This window comes from Terrapene carolina, unplaced genomic scaffold, assembly GCF_002925995.2.
Source record: "Terrapene carolina triunguis isolate 2854851 unplaced genomic scaffold, T_m_triunguis-2.0 Scaffold96, whole genome shotgun sequence".
In the NCBI taxonomy this organism is placed as follows: domain Eukaryota; kingdom Metazoa; phylum Chordata; order Testudines; family Emydidae; genus Terrapene; species Terrapene triunguis.
The window spans coordinates 41,974,906-41,987,785 of NW_020664447.1; the positions used below are offsets into that span (position 1 = coordinate 41,974,906).

A 12,880-nucleotide genomic window follows, 5' to 3' on the forward strand; every position below is an offset into this window, starting at 1 on the left:
CTAAACACTAAGTTTCTGGGAACAGGAAATTAAAGTACCTGTTGTTTAAAATCTTGTACAGACATGCTCTCTCAAACCACCACAAAACAGCAATAATTCAGTGATTTTAGAACAGGACAATTTTATGTACAAGCCTGATACAACAATTTAATGTAAATAAATAGTCAAGAGTGAAACTTGCTTGGTTTGTTGCCATGAAAAACTGAAGCAAGCTTCTGGCCTCTTTTTGGTCACAAAAGGCAGTTTACTCCAGTGTCTTCCTGAGTGGCATTCTTACCAAGTATTCCCTTCCTCAATACCTTCTCCCACTTTTTTTTTTGTCTAAAATAATAGTTGCAAAATGAAATACTGCAAGGATTCTCAAGTGTGATTACTGTACAAATACACATTTTGATACAGAAATGGTCTCATGGATCATTTCCTCTCTCATGTGCAGTCACTGTAATATCCGTGAGGCACCTACAGCACTTACTGCATAGGAAAGTAATATTAGGAAAGTATTAATTTTATTTCTTTTAATGCAATTTAATAAATGAAAACAAGGCAAGTCAGCATCATGAGAACAACGCAGCCTCCATGGATTACAATTTAAGAACTGATGTATATTATATTTAACTTTGGGGATGGGTTATTGTCACAGATCTGATTGGGCTCTCCCTGCTGGCGACTCACCAGGTTGCTGCGAAGGGACCCAACTGCTGAATCCTCAGGTGTTTTTAACTCCGTTAAGACTCCTGGTAGCTTTACAATTGTTCTATCATAGAGAGCTCCTGTGTCAATGTATATCAAGCTATGCACTGGAGCAGAAAGAAAGACTCCAGATGGGCCCAATGGCCTCTGACCCCAGCCCTCAGAATACCCTGGAGTAGTAAGGAAATGGAGGCAGTGAAATGCATGTAGAGTTTGCTTGTGTATAGTTCTGTGCATTCCTCATGTGCTTAGGTAACAAGCAATAATGTGGTATAATTCTGTGCAAAGCATCTCTGTGCTATATTCTCCACTTACAATGTGGCCCCTTGAAGAAGAAAACTAGAAAGCTCACTCTTTTGGGTGGAGTTCTGGGAGAGGCTTTGTTTAAGCTATGGGGGATTTCAGGGTTTCAGGAACTGGGCAGAGGGACCATGTGGTCACAGCTCTGAGGATGAGGTGATAGAGGATCCGGACCACAAGACAGGGGCAGTGACTGGACTGGACTCTAGGTAAGATAGATATGCGTGTAAACTGTTTCAGAATCCTCTTTTCCTCTAATGCTTTGTTCCTAGTAGTAAATACTACTTTTGCTTTAAGAAGGGTGTTTAGGTCACTATATGCCACTGATCACAGACTCCTGAAAGGAAGGCAGCAGATGTCTGAATTCAATTGAACCAGCAGGATAATACATGGTGGATATGTGGGGTATCATAGCCTAGGTCCCTCTTAAAAGTAGAAGAATTGTGAAATTGGATACGTAAAGACCTGATATCTAAGCTAAGACAATGCACTCAGAGAGGCCAAAAAAGGGGACAGAGATGCAGCTAGCCCTGTAACCATGATGGTCCACATCCCCTCTCCTTGTGTCTCTAAGCCCTAGGTACACTGATGCTTCCCCTAGTCTACAGTTTTGAGCTGCCCCCCGATAGCTGCCAAGTTCTGTGCACGGTAGTTCCTCCAGTGATGTTTTCCATGGAAGTCAGCTAGTGATGACAATGTGTGCTTTCTGGATAAGCTTACCACCACCACGGGTCACTATCAAAGGCAAAAAACCAACACACCCTGCATGTGCCTGATGTTATCTATCACATGACAGCAGACAGGTGAGAAGAAACGCTTCCCTCCAGATTCATCATAGGATATCAGGGACCGAGGTCATCTAGTCCAACCCCCTGCTCAAAGCAGGACCAATCCCCAACTAAATCCCCAAATGGCCCCCTCAAGGATTGAACTCATAATCCTGGGTTTAGCAGGCCAATGCTCAAACCACTGAGCTATCCCTTTGTGCCTTTGACAGCACCTTCTTTATAGCCAGAAAGCATCTGGCCTTGTGTTGCAAGTTACTGACATGTAGGGGGTGGGAGGAATCAGAAATAGCAGAGCACAGAATTCTTTGAGGGGAGTCAACAAACATGCGGACAAAGAGAATCCAATGGATATAGTGTACTTGGCCTTTTAGAAAGCCTTTGACAAGGTCCCACACCAAAGGCTCTTAAGCAAACTAAGCAATCAGGGAATAAGATGGACACTCCTCTCATGGATCAGTGACTGGTTAAAAGACAGGAAAAAAAGAGAGGAATAAATGGTCAGTTTTCTGAATGGAGAGAAGTAAATAGTGGTGTCTCCCAAGGATCTGTACTGGGACCAGTGCTGTTCAACATATTCATGAATGATCTGGAAAAAGGGGTAAATAGGGAGGTGGCAAAGTTTGCAGATGATAAAAAATTACTCAAGGGAGCTTAGTCCAAAGCAGATGGCGAAGAGTTACAAAGGGCTCTAATAAAACTGGGTGACTGGGCAACAAAACGTCATATGAAATTCAATGTTGATAATTGCAAAGCAATTCATATTGGAAAATATAATCCCAACTAAATATACAAAATGATGGGGTCTAAATTAACTGGTTTCAGAGTAGCAGCCGTGTTAGTCTGTATCCGCAAAAAGAACAGGAGTACTTGTGGCACCTTAGAGACTAACAAATTTAAATTAACTGTTACCGCTCAAGAAAGAGCTCTTGGAGTTATTGTGGATAGTTCCCTGAAAACCATCTAATCAATGTGCAGCAGCAGTCAAAAAAACTAACAGAATGTTAGGAACCATTAGGAAATGGATAGGCAATAAGTAAATATCATGCCACTGTATAAATCCATGGTATGCCCATACCTTGAATACTGTGGGCAGTTCTGGTTGTCCCATCTCAAAAAAAAAAAAAAAACAAAACACCACATATTAGAAATGGAAAAGGTACAGAAAAGGACAACAAAAATGATTAAGGATGTGGAACGCCTTCCATATGAGGGGAGATTTAAAAGACTTTTCAGCTTGGAAAAGAGATGACTAAGGAAGGCTATGATAGAGGTTTATGAATGGGATGGAGAAATCAAATAAGGAAATTGTGGAAGTGGATAAAGGGAATTTGGATGTAGACATCTGAGTTTTCAAATCAGAATAGAGCAAGAGTCAGGCTAACTCTAACTCTAATAACACAAGACTTCAAGGTAGGGCCTGAGCGAGTGGGAAAAACTGTAAGAGATGCTGTTTTGACCTTGTGTTAGATAAGACTGGAACGCAGACTATAGCAAGAACTAGTAGATAAAAGTAAGATATCAGGAAGGAATATGTATAAACCAGACGCGGTTGTGGATCGTTATTGTATGTAACAAAAGGTATAAATGCTTGCCCTAATTGTTTATCTGGCGGAGACCTGCCTAGGAAGGGGGAATCCCTGTCCATGCGCACTCTCCCCCTTGCAATTGCTTGAGAATAAACTGTCTCTGACATGTTACAAACAACCTAAGAGTGAGGACTGCGTTTTCCTTCGACAAAGTGTTATTTATCCATTCACATAACGTAAGAACCAGTGGTCTGCCGATTAAATTAACAGGCACCACTTTTACAGGCACCACATTTAACAGTAATATAAGGAAGTACTACTTCACACAAAGCAGTCAACCTGTGGAACTTGCAGCAGGGGATGTTGTGAAGGCCAAAAGTATAACTGGGTTAAAAAATTAGATAAATTCATGGAGGATAGGTCCATCAATGGTTATTAGCCAAGATGGGCAGGGAGACAACCCCATGCACTGGTTGTCCTTAGCCTCTGCCTAGTTGGCCCAGCCAGGGGAAGATCACTTGAGAATTGCCTGTTCGGCTCATTCCCTCTGAAGCACCTGGCATTAGCCACGGTCAGAAGACAGGCTATTCGGCTAGGTGGTCTGTTGGTCTAACCCAGCATGGCCATTCGCATGTCCTAGAAGTTCACATGGAAGCTTAGGGGCTGTGGTCCCACCTCTGCGCCCTGAAAACCCACGTTTGATAGGGATCAGACTGTAAGTTGGTCGCCTCCACACATAGCGGTGACCCGTGCACCCTGCGTCCCCACGGCTCTCCACCGCGCTCGCTGCTGCCGCACAGAGAACTGGAGCGCTGCCAGGACAGGGCCCCAGGCGTCAGCCGCGCCCGCTCCGCTACCCTTAACCCAGGTCCGCTCACACCTTTGCTCAGCAGTATCAGCCCCCGCTCAGGGAGCAGACCCTGGCCCGGTCCCGAAGCCGGCTGCCCGGATCCCCTGTGCCATTCTCCCCCATCTCCCTTCCCAGCGGCTGAGGGACTCTCCCCGGCCGGGACGCCACCTCCTCACCTTCAGGTTGGCCCGGAGGCCGGCGGCCTTGGCCACCTGCTGTAGCTCGCTGTATTTGAGCGACTCCAGCTGCGGCAGCGAGGGCGGCTCCATGGCAGCAGGACTATGGCAGCGACCGGTCTGTGAGCGCGGCCCGCGGTAACCGCCGTGCCCGTGCTTCGAATCTCGCGCTCAACTGACGCCTAACTACTTCGTCCCACCCCCCACCGTTCGAATTCACCCTTCGCGCCCTGTCATTGGCTGAACAACCTACCAGCAGATGGGCCGTGAGACACACCGACAGCCAATGGCATCCTGGGGAATGGGATTTGTTTTGTTTAAACACGATAGGCACATGTAAACAGTCTATCCAATTAAAGCCCCGCCCTAGCCCAAATTATCGCTATCTGATTGGGAAGGAGAATGATTGGTATCCTCCATCATCCAATGGCCGGAGGAAATTATTTCCCAATTGCGAGCACCCGGTGAAGTGATTGCTTGTATTCCGTCCAATCGGAGCGCAGACTTATAGACAGTACTCCAATTGGAATAGCAAGGGGGCGGGCGTTGGATTCGAATCCGGGCGGGAGCGGGAGGTCAGGCACTGCGAGAGAAGAAGATGGCCGTGCGGAGATGTATCCAGCAGTTGTTCCAGGAGCCTCAGGTTGACGGCGTCATCACCTTCGAGCGGCCGGGCCCTGTTCTGCGGAGCTGGGGCCGCCCACCGCAGGAGGACGCGGGCATGCCGCGTGGCGCGGAGCCCCAGCGGGAGCCGAGCAGCCCGGGTGGCGGCACGCTGCTGCGCCGAGGGCTCCGGCTGGAGGAGTGCGCCCTCTTCCACTGCAGGGGCTGCCGTGTGGTGCTGGGCGACTCGCTGCATCTCTGCGCCCAGGAGGACCGTTGCCTGCAGGTCCTCGTCTGCTTCAGTGAGTCCCCGGAGCGCCAGACTCTGTGCCTGGGCAGCGGGGCTGCGACTGGACGGAGCCTGGGCCTGGATTCACGAGCGCTCCCTTGGCCTGGTTGCCTGTGGGAGCCCCTGGTCAGCCCCGTGGGCTGGGCAGGGCAGCGCTACCTGGCACGGGCGCTGACGTGAGTCTGCGGAGAAGGATGCGGCTGCTGCGGTTGTGGTCCTCAGTGACCTAACTGCGGGCCTAGCATCCCCTCCGTGGAGAGCAGCGTAACCAGTGGGTTATCCCTGCCCGAGTGAGCGGGTCTTGCAGCGCCTTGTTTTCTGTGGGCCACCAAATGGCCCTAATGCGTGCTCGGAAAGCACGAAATGTTGGGAGACTTCATAAAACGTGTCTTCAGTTTCGGTTCTGCTCTGAAGTGACATTAAAACAGTAACTCTCAGCTCTACTCAGTTTGCAAGTGAAACAACAGTCCTGTAAACTCAGTCGGGACATGTGGCTGTAAAGCTGCTTCCTTCCCCGCACATTGCCACTGCCCAGCGACTGTTACTTTCATTCCCACTGAGATCTGCCCCACTGTCTGCCAGCTGCGAGCTGTCCTTTCCCTTTTCCTAGTGCTCCATTACAGGATAGTCCCACTAGAGCAGTGGTTCCCAAACTGGGGTTCATGAACCCCTGGGGGTTTGCGAAATGTTACAGGGGGTTCTCGGGAAAAAATTCCCTAATGGTGGACAGAGCTGTCCCTAGAAACCCGGGGCAGCATGGGGCCAGCAGCCTGGAGCCCCTGGACTTCCAAGAGCTAAGCAGATCAAAGCAAGCATATCTATCACACTGAGGAGATTTAAACTTCAAGACTCCTTATAAGAAATGGAAAGGGAGGTGGATATTTTTTGCTGTTTTTAAAATTAAATAGGCAGCTAGTATTGTTTTTAAAATTATTATGAAGAACAAGTTTAAGCTTTGTTGTAACGTGCGTTGTTTGCCTGGACTGCTCAAGACCTGAATGCTTGTGTAGGAGGAACTCTGAGTTGGCTTCTTAAATACCTTCATGCTGTTTCACATCTGATACTCCTTGATGAAACATAGGAGCCTTGTCTTATAACAGGCTTATTCAAAGTGATACAAGCTACGAAAGTGAGATCTTAGAAGAGTGTTGCCGTTTTCATAATGTAGTAAAAATGCTGTAATGATAAATAATAATTAATAATAAATAGTGTGTAATAAGCATGTCATAAAAACAAATTATATTTCCAAGATCACTGCTTTTATAATTTAAACTCAGGTAACGGAGAAAATTCCTGGAAATATTCATTTTTAAGAGGGGGTTCGCGAGACACAACATTTTAGTGAAAGGGGTTCACAGATTGTTAAAGTTTGGGAACCACTGCACTAGAGTAAAGTGGAATTGCATGAGTCTTTAAATAGACCCGTTTTTGTGCTAGTGGCTGGCTCCAGCAAAAAGTCAGTATTCTATTATGCTTACACACATTAAATATTACAAAATATATTTGAATCTGGGATTCAGTCGCATAGTGTGAATAACAGCATTGGAGGATTTTAATTTTCTATGAATGCAAACAATTAAGTCAACACAAACGTTAAAAAAAGCTACTAGGATTGAAATGTGTTTTTCCATTAAAATAAATATAGAACAAATGAATCCTTCTAAGCCTAAAGATAGAAAGTTCAGAACCTTAGTGTTGGGGACAAATAAAAATATTAGTCATACGCCACTGATCATTCACCATCTATGGGTTTATCTTCTCAGAAGTCACAAATGATGTTGTTTTGGACGATTCTTTAATGGTCGGTATTGAAGGACCCCTTCTAGGATGGTAGGTACCTCAGATGTTGCTTTTTGCTTTTGGTATTAGTTCTCAATTTGAGATGGTCATGAAGCAGAGCAGAAAGGCATTAATGTGTTGCTTCTGAATTTTAGAAATGTGTCTGTGCCAGAAGAAAATAAGTTTCTAAAATCCCTCCAGCTCCCTCTTAGAGGTGTCTCATAGAATTGACAAATAATCTAGTTTGGTTTTGGACCTGTCCACTGCTTTTTCAACTGAGAAAGCCTTTGTAAATGGATAGTTTTATTTGGGGGTGTGAATATAGGCTAAGTTTTTGCCCTATTTACCCTTGAGATGGGGGGGGGGGGAAGAGACATTTGAGTAAATCAAAAAAGGAAGCAACCTCTATCCAAAAATAACAGTTTATATACCTGTTAAGATGGAAAGTCTTTTTATATTCTTTAATAGTGAACGTGAACAAGTTTTGTTGGTAATGAATTAAACAATCAGTAGAAGCTGATTCACCTAGATAGATAATGCTTTTTCTTTACCTATTATGAATCTAATGGGAGGGAAATAATTTGAGTTAATCAAAACTCTGCAGAAAGGGAAGTGGCTAGAGGAGAGTATCTTTGTCAAGCATGGTTTACAGTGTTTTTATTAGACTTCACAGAAGAAAATAAGAAACTGAGTTTGAATCAGGGGTTGCTACTTTCAAAGTTGAGTAGCTGCAGCTGCTTGAGCTGTCTGCAAATTTGAGGAGGCAGCCCTGTATCTGTATTGTGCTTGATTCATATTTGGAAGGTTTGTCACAATTATAAGGGTTAGAAACTTTTTTTAAAGGCACGTTTGTATTCTGCGGAAGGTGATGGCACTTACTTTCTGCTCCCCATGGGGAAGTGAATTTTTCATAGGCATCTTGCACAGCTTGTAATTCTTACCTGTTAAGTTACGTAGTGTATTTGTGTATCCCAAACCACTCTTGTGGCCATTTTTCGCTTTTCTACTGTAGTGGGGTAGGAGGGACAGGACAAAAAGGAAAACTTAATGGTTGTATAGCTAATGAGTTGATGATGTTATGGGTTCACATACCTCAGTTTCCTCTGTGCATCTCTCTATATTTTTTTGTTTTAATTTTTAAGTCTGTCTGAAATTATTTTCTCTTTAAAATTCATAGATGTGTTTCAGTAGCAGCGGGGTATCCTGAACTGACCTTTTAAGTTAGATTTCAGTTTTCAGATTTTAACCTCAGCTTCTGGGGTTTTCCAAACTTTTGAGTGGGTAACTGCCTTTAATACAAAGACTATCTTGTGGACAACCTACCTCACTACTTTGTCACAGAGGTTATGGGACTCCTATTATAGTGCTTGCTTATATGGAGAAGTAATACTACATTTATTGTTATGTCCTGATGGCACCAGTAAGCAGTGTTTGGACTACAGTTTGGAAACCTCTGCTCTACTGAAATCTTTTCTCTCTCTTTTCAGTGCTTACTATGCATTGTACTGTCATTCATGTGGATTAATGGTGGGCTTCAGCCTCTATTCTGCCTTCGCTGCCCTGGTTCATCTGCGAGGCCTCTTTTGTCTTTTCAAGGACAACATCCTCTGGTTAGTACACACCAATATGACAGAGAATGACAAGTTAGAAATTAGGTCCAGAGCAGAGCTCTTCGTGGGAAGGGAAGAATACCAATATAAGGAATAATATTTTGATTTGTATAAAACCAGAATGGCAAATGCAGGTTGGGGATATTTTCTGCTGCCAGTGAGAACTGATAATATCAAAGCAAATCCTGAACTGCTTGTTCATAGTTTCTCTTTCTGGTAGTAAATGCAGATCAATCAAAAGCTGTGTGAATTCTTTCCTGTGGAAGTCCTTACTTTGTCCATAAATAGCAAAATCCTCAGCTACCAGTCTACTCTACATTTTTTTTTTAATGTAGTGCTGAGAAGCTTATAAGAAGGCACATTAAACTTGTCTTCTACAAATATTCCAGTATCATTACAATCCTTTTGTTTAGAATGACACTGGCTAAGTTTTTTATAATGTATTGATTAATGTACATTATATTACTCTGTCTTATACCACCATTAGAATGTAGCCACTGTTGTGCACTCTCCACCTGCAGCATCTATGTAAATTCTTAACTTGGAGAAATTATTTCGCCCTTGCTTTCTATTGCAAGGGTAATAGAAGTAGAGAGAGTGCAACTTTCCAAATTAATACATCTCAGCTAATACATCTGTATTGCTTGAAGACTATTTCTAGCTAGCTTAGTCATAAACACTAAGTTTTGTTCCTCACAATACAGAAATATATCACAATTGTATATCACTTAACTAGAATTGAGTCAAACTTACTAATTGTTATAATAGCAGGCTGGTTGTCAAGCAAAAGTGATCTTTTTAGACCGAGGGTCTATCTGTGGCAGCTATAAATTGTAGTTGGTGAAAGAGAGTAAACAATTGAGGAAAATGAAAACTTTATTATTCTATTTTAATATTAATTAATGATTACATTGACTATTTTTGGTCACAGGTTGGCACCTGCATTAGTTTCTGCATAAACTACCTTTTTATACAATGAATGTTTCTCTGGTTTTTATTACTATTCTCTCTTTTTTGACTTTTGTTTTTCAGTTATCTCTTAAAAACTAAAGCCATGATAGAGGCCTCTGAGATGAACTTTCCTGCTTTGAGCCTAAAGGAACATCTGGAAAAAGTAAAGTTTCTTTGAGATTTTGTGTGTGTTAAAACAGGGGTGAAATGCAAATTTCATACAAATTAAGTTTTCAGCACCACCGCAAATACACTAAACTATTAAAACAGTCATGCTTAATAATCCCATGAACAAATGGATGTGCATGTTTTTCTGGCACAGGACAGCAATTTATCTTTAAAGGGGATTAAAGGAACACAAGCAGGTTTAATTTAACCTATAGTTGTCTGTGTCAACATCCGGTTATTGAAATTAATTTTTCTTCAATTTATTCTTCACCACTGACATTTACCTTCTGCATCAAACTTAGGATGGACAACAATTAGTCACAGTCTTATCTAATTGACTTCTATGTTCTCATATATTGCAACGTTTGGGCTGTGCTAAATGTAGAAGAATGCTGCTACTCTAAAATTTGGTTCTACTGTCTTTCAGTTTCATGGGGACTCTTCTATTTAAATCCTGTAACTGCTTTTACAGTACCTATATTTTAGGCCTATGTTAGTTTGAATATCCCTTTTTCTTCAACATTTATTCCTCCTAAGTTGTAATCCACTTCTACTTTTGTTTTTGTCTTTGTTTTCTGGTCTGAATATGAAATTTGGCCTGATACGTTTTCTGAAGACTTCTCTCCTCCTGCAAGTCATATTCAGGCCTTTCTGGGTACATCTACACAGCAACTATATACCCCTGCAGCTGGCCTGGGCCAGTCGACTTGGGTTTGGGCTGCAGGGCTGTTTCATTGCTGTGTAGACTTCCAGGCTTGGCTGGAGTCTGAGCTCTAGGACCATGCGAGGTGTGAGGGTCCCAGAGCTCAGGCTGCAGCCTGAGCCTGGAAGTCTACACAGCAGCGAAACAGCCTCACAGCCTGAGCCCCATGAGCCAGAGTTGGTTGGCCCGCGCCAGACGCAGGTGTCTAGTTGCTGTGTAGATGTACCCTCTGTGACCTGAATAGGGAGCATTCTGTTTTTCATGGTCACTAAACACTTTAAAGAGTCAATTGTTGCAGCCCTCGTTCAAGCAAAAATGCCATTGAAATCAATCAATGTTTTGCTCAAATAATGGTAGCATTTGATCAGAAGTGCAAACAATGTTTTTGAAAGGTTTGCTTACATGGGATGTTGCTAGAATGATCATAGGATTGAGCTCTTTATGGAATGTTTGCCATTCATAAAATAATGACATGTGCAGGACTCTGTTTACAGTGGTAACCTGATGGTATCTCAGGTTCTCCTTCAAATAACTGTCCACACAGATTCCGTTGGGGGTGTTCACTTGTGCGAGATCAGACACTGCTTTTAAAAATAATCCTTTATGACTGCACCTATATCCTGGATGTCTTATTGCCCTCTGTAGTTGGGGACATAAAGGGTGGAGAAGCCTCAACCATCACTCAGTTCCTTCTTACCACCTGTGGCTGCAAGACAGAACCCCTTTAGTGTCTACATCCTATGCGGCTTTAGCATTTCAATAGTTACTACTTATTCTGTAGGTTACTTTTACCCACTGGTTTTATTTAAAAAAAAAAATACCCCCATACAATACCTTAAAATGCCTGACATCAAATCACCAGGGTTCAAAACGTGTCCCTCTTGTGATGCAGCAATGCCCATTATTAATGGATATTCTAGGTGTCTAATTTGCCTAGCAGGGGGATACGTCTCGGAGTGCTGCTCTGTATTCCACTCCTTTTCTAAATGTGCTTCAGCAGGCGAGGGAGGCAAGGCTTAAGCTCTTCCTCCTGGAAAAGCTGATGTAAGCCTCACTGGATCGGCAGACCCCTGGCATAACTTCACCAATTAGGTCAGTCACAGGTCTCCAGAGGCCCAGTGAGCCAAGACACCACTCTGAGCTCCTGGGCCACCTTTTAAGTTCTGTTCGTCCACCACATTCACATCTACTTCCAAAAAGGGGCTTCAAGGAGAGCCGCTCCTGGGATCAGGGCAGGTACCACCCCCTTTCCAAGCAGGAGACAGAGATCATTTCCTAAGACTACTTCTATTAAGAGCTTGAAATCAGAGTCCTGCTTCAGAACCTCCATATTGAAATCGGACTGATGGTTCCTTTTCAGCATAAGGACCTGTCAGCACCAAGTGCCCTATATGCAGTACTGGCCTCTTCAGTACAACTTCAGTGCTGGGCCTAAAACAAGGTCTCTTGGTGCTGTGGAGTCACCTCTTATTGAGAGACTTGAAAAGGTGATCACCAAATCCCCAACTTCTCACCCAAAGGTTCACTCCTTTTTGTCTTACTCAATGTAATACACCAGGCCTCCTCCCCTGAGCATCCCCTTCCACCCCTTGTGAGTAGCACAGTGGGAATTGGGCTGGGAGTCTAGGGATTAATTTCTGAAGGGTGACAGGAAGTCATTGGGGAGGGAGCACTCCATTGGTATCCACCCATGTGCCATCCGTCCCACTGCTCTTTACCAGGTCTGGCCATACTTGTCCCGTTCAGCTGGGAAACCATATTCTAGGAAGTCAGGATCCTTCGCAGTCTACAATGCCAGAGCTCTATCACCAAAGAAACAACTCCAACCTGCATAAGTACCTGTCCTAGCCACAATTCATGAAAGTTGAGGAAGAATATAATGGAGACAACCACGCTCCTGAACAATCACCTTATGCTGTATCCTTGTGCTCCTCCAGATTAAGCAGTTAATTCTCTATCTGTTGCCTCACTGGATGAGCTAAAAGTCTTCCAAGACCTGATGAGATGAATGAGATACCATGATATCCTGCAAACTTCATCTTCAAGGAGATGGGTTAAAAAAAGTGCTGGACTGCTTGAAACAGCCAAGATAATTTGGCATACACATGCCTCAGTTCCACTTACCTCCAAGAAAACTGATAGGAGGATACCAGTTATCAGCCATGGGATTTGAATATTATCAGCATCCTACTTTAGGCAATCTGATAGTATAGGCATTTCAAGTAAATCTAAACATCAAGGCCAGCTGAAATCTACCCCTCAAGAGACGGACCCCAAAAAACTAGATCTCTGGCAGAAAAGTCTACTTGTTGAGCCTCCAGATGAGAATAGTAAATTACCAGATGCTACTCAAAATATGATTCTTTGATTTGGGATCAGCTTTCCAACTTTCTCAATAAATTCTTGAAGGAGACCCAAGAGAATTCAAAATCTCTAATGGCAGAAGG

The 12,880-nt window shown here is 43.6% G+C and overlaps 2 protein-coding genes across 3 annotated transcripts in view; one reads left to right on the plus strand and one right to left on the minus strand.

The window, feature by feature from the left end:
* Window positions 1-4,488, minus strand: part of NUSAP1 (nucleolar and spindle associated protein 1) — a 36,147-nt gene extending 31,659 nt beyond the window's left edge. For both annotated transcript variants that reach the window (XM_026651566.1, XM_026651565.1), the window contains exon 1: window positions 4,331-4,488. In XM_026651566.1, the coding sequence (XP_026507351.1) occupies window positions 4,331-4,423 (93 nt within the window). In that variant the 5' untranslated portion in view covers window positions 4,424-4,488. The remainder of the gene's footprint in view (window positions 1-4,330) is intronic.
* Window positions 4,489-4,925: 437 nt separating this feature from the next.
* The window catches only part of OIP5 (Opa interacting protein 5), a 10,270-nt gene continuing 2,315 nt past the window's right edge, over window positions 4,926-12,880 (plus strand). The window contains exons 1-4 of the mRNA XM_024201757.2: window positions 4,926-5,235; window positions 6,986-7,052; window positions 8,489-8,611; window positions 9,644-9,725. Of these exons, the coding sequence (XP_024057525.2) occupies window positions 4,929-5,235; window positions 6,986-7,052; window positions 8,489-8,611; window positions 9,644-9,725 (579 nt within the window). The 5' untranslated portion in view covers window positions 4,926-4,928. The remainder of the gene's footprint in view (window positions 5,236-6,985; window positions 7,053-8,488; window positions 8,612-9,643; window positions 9,726-12,880) is intronic.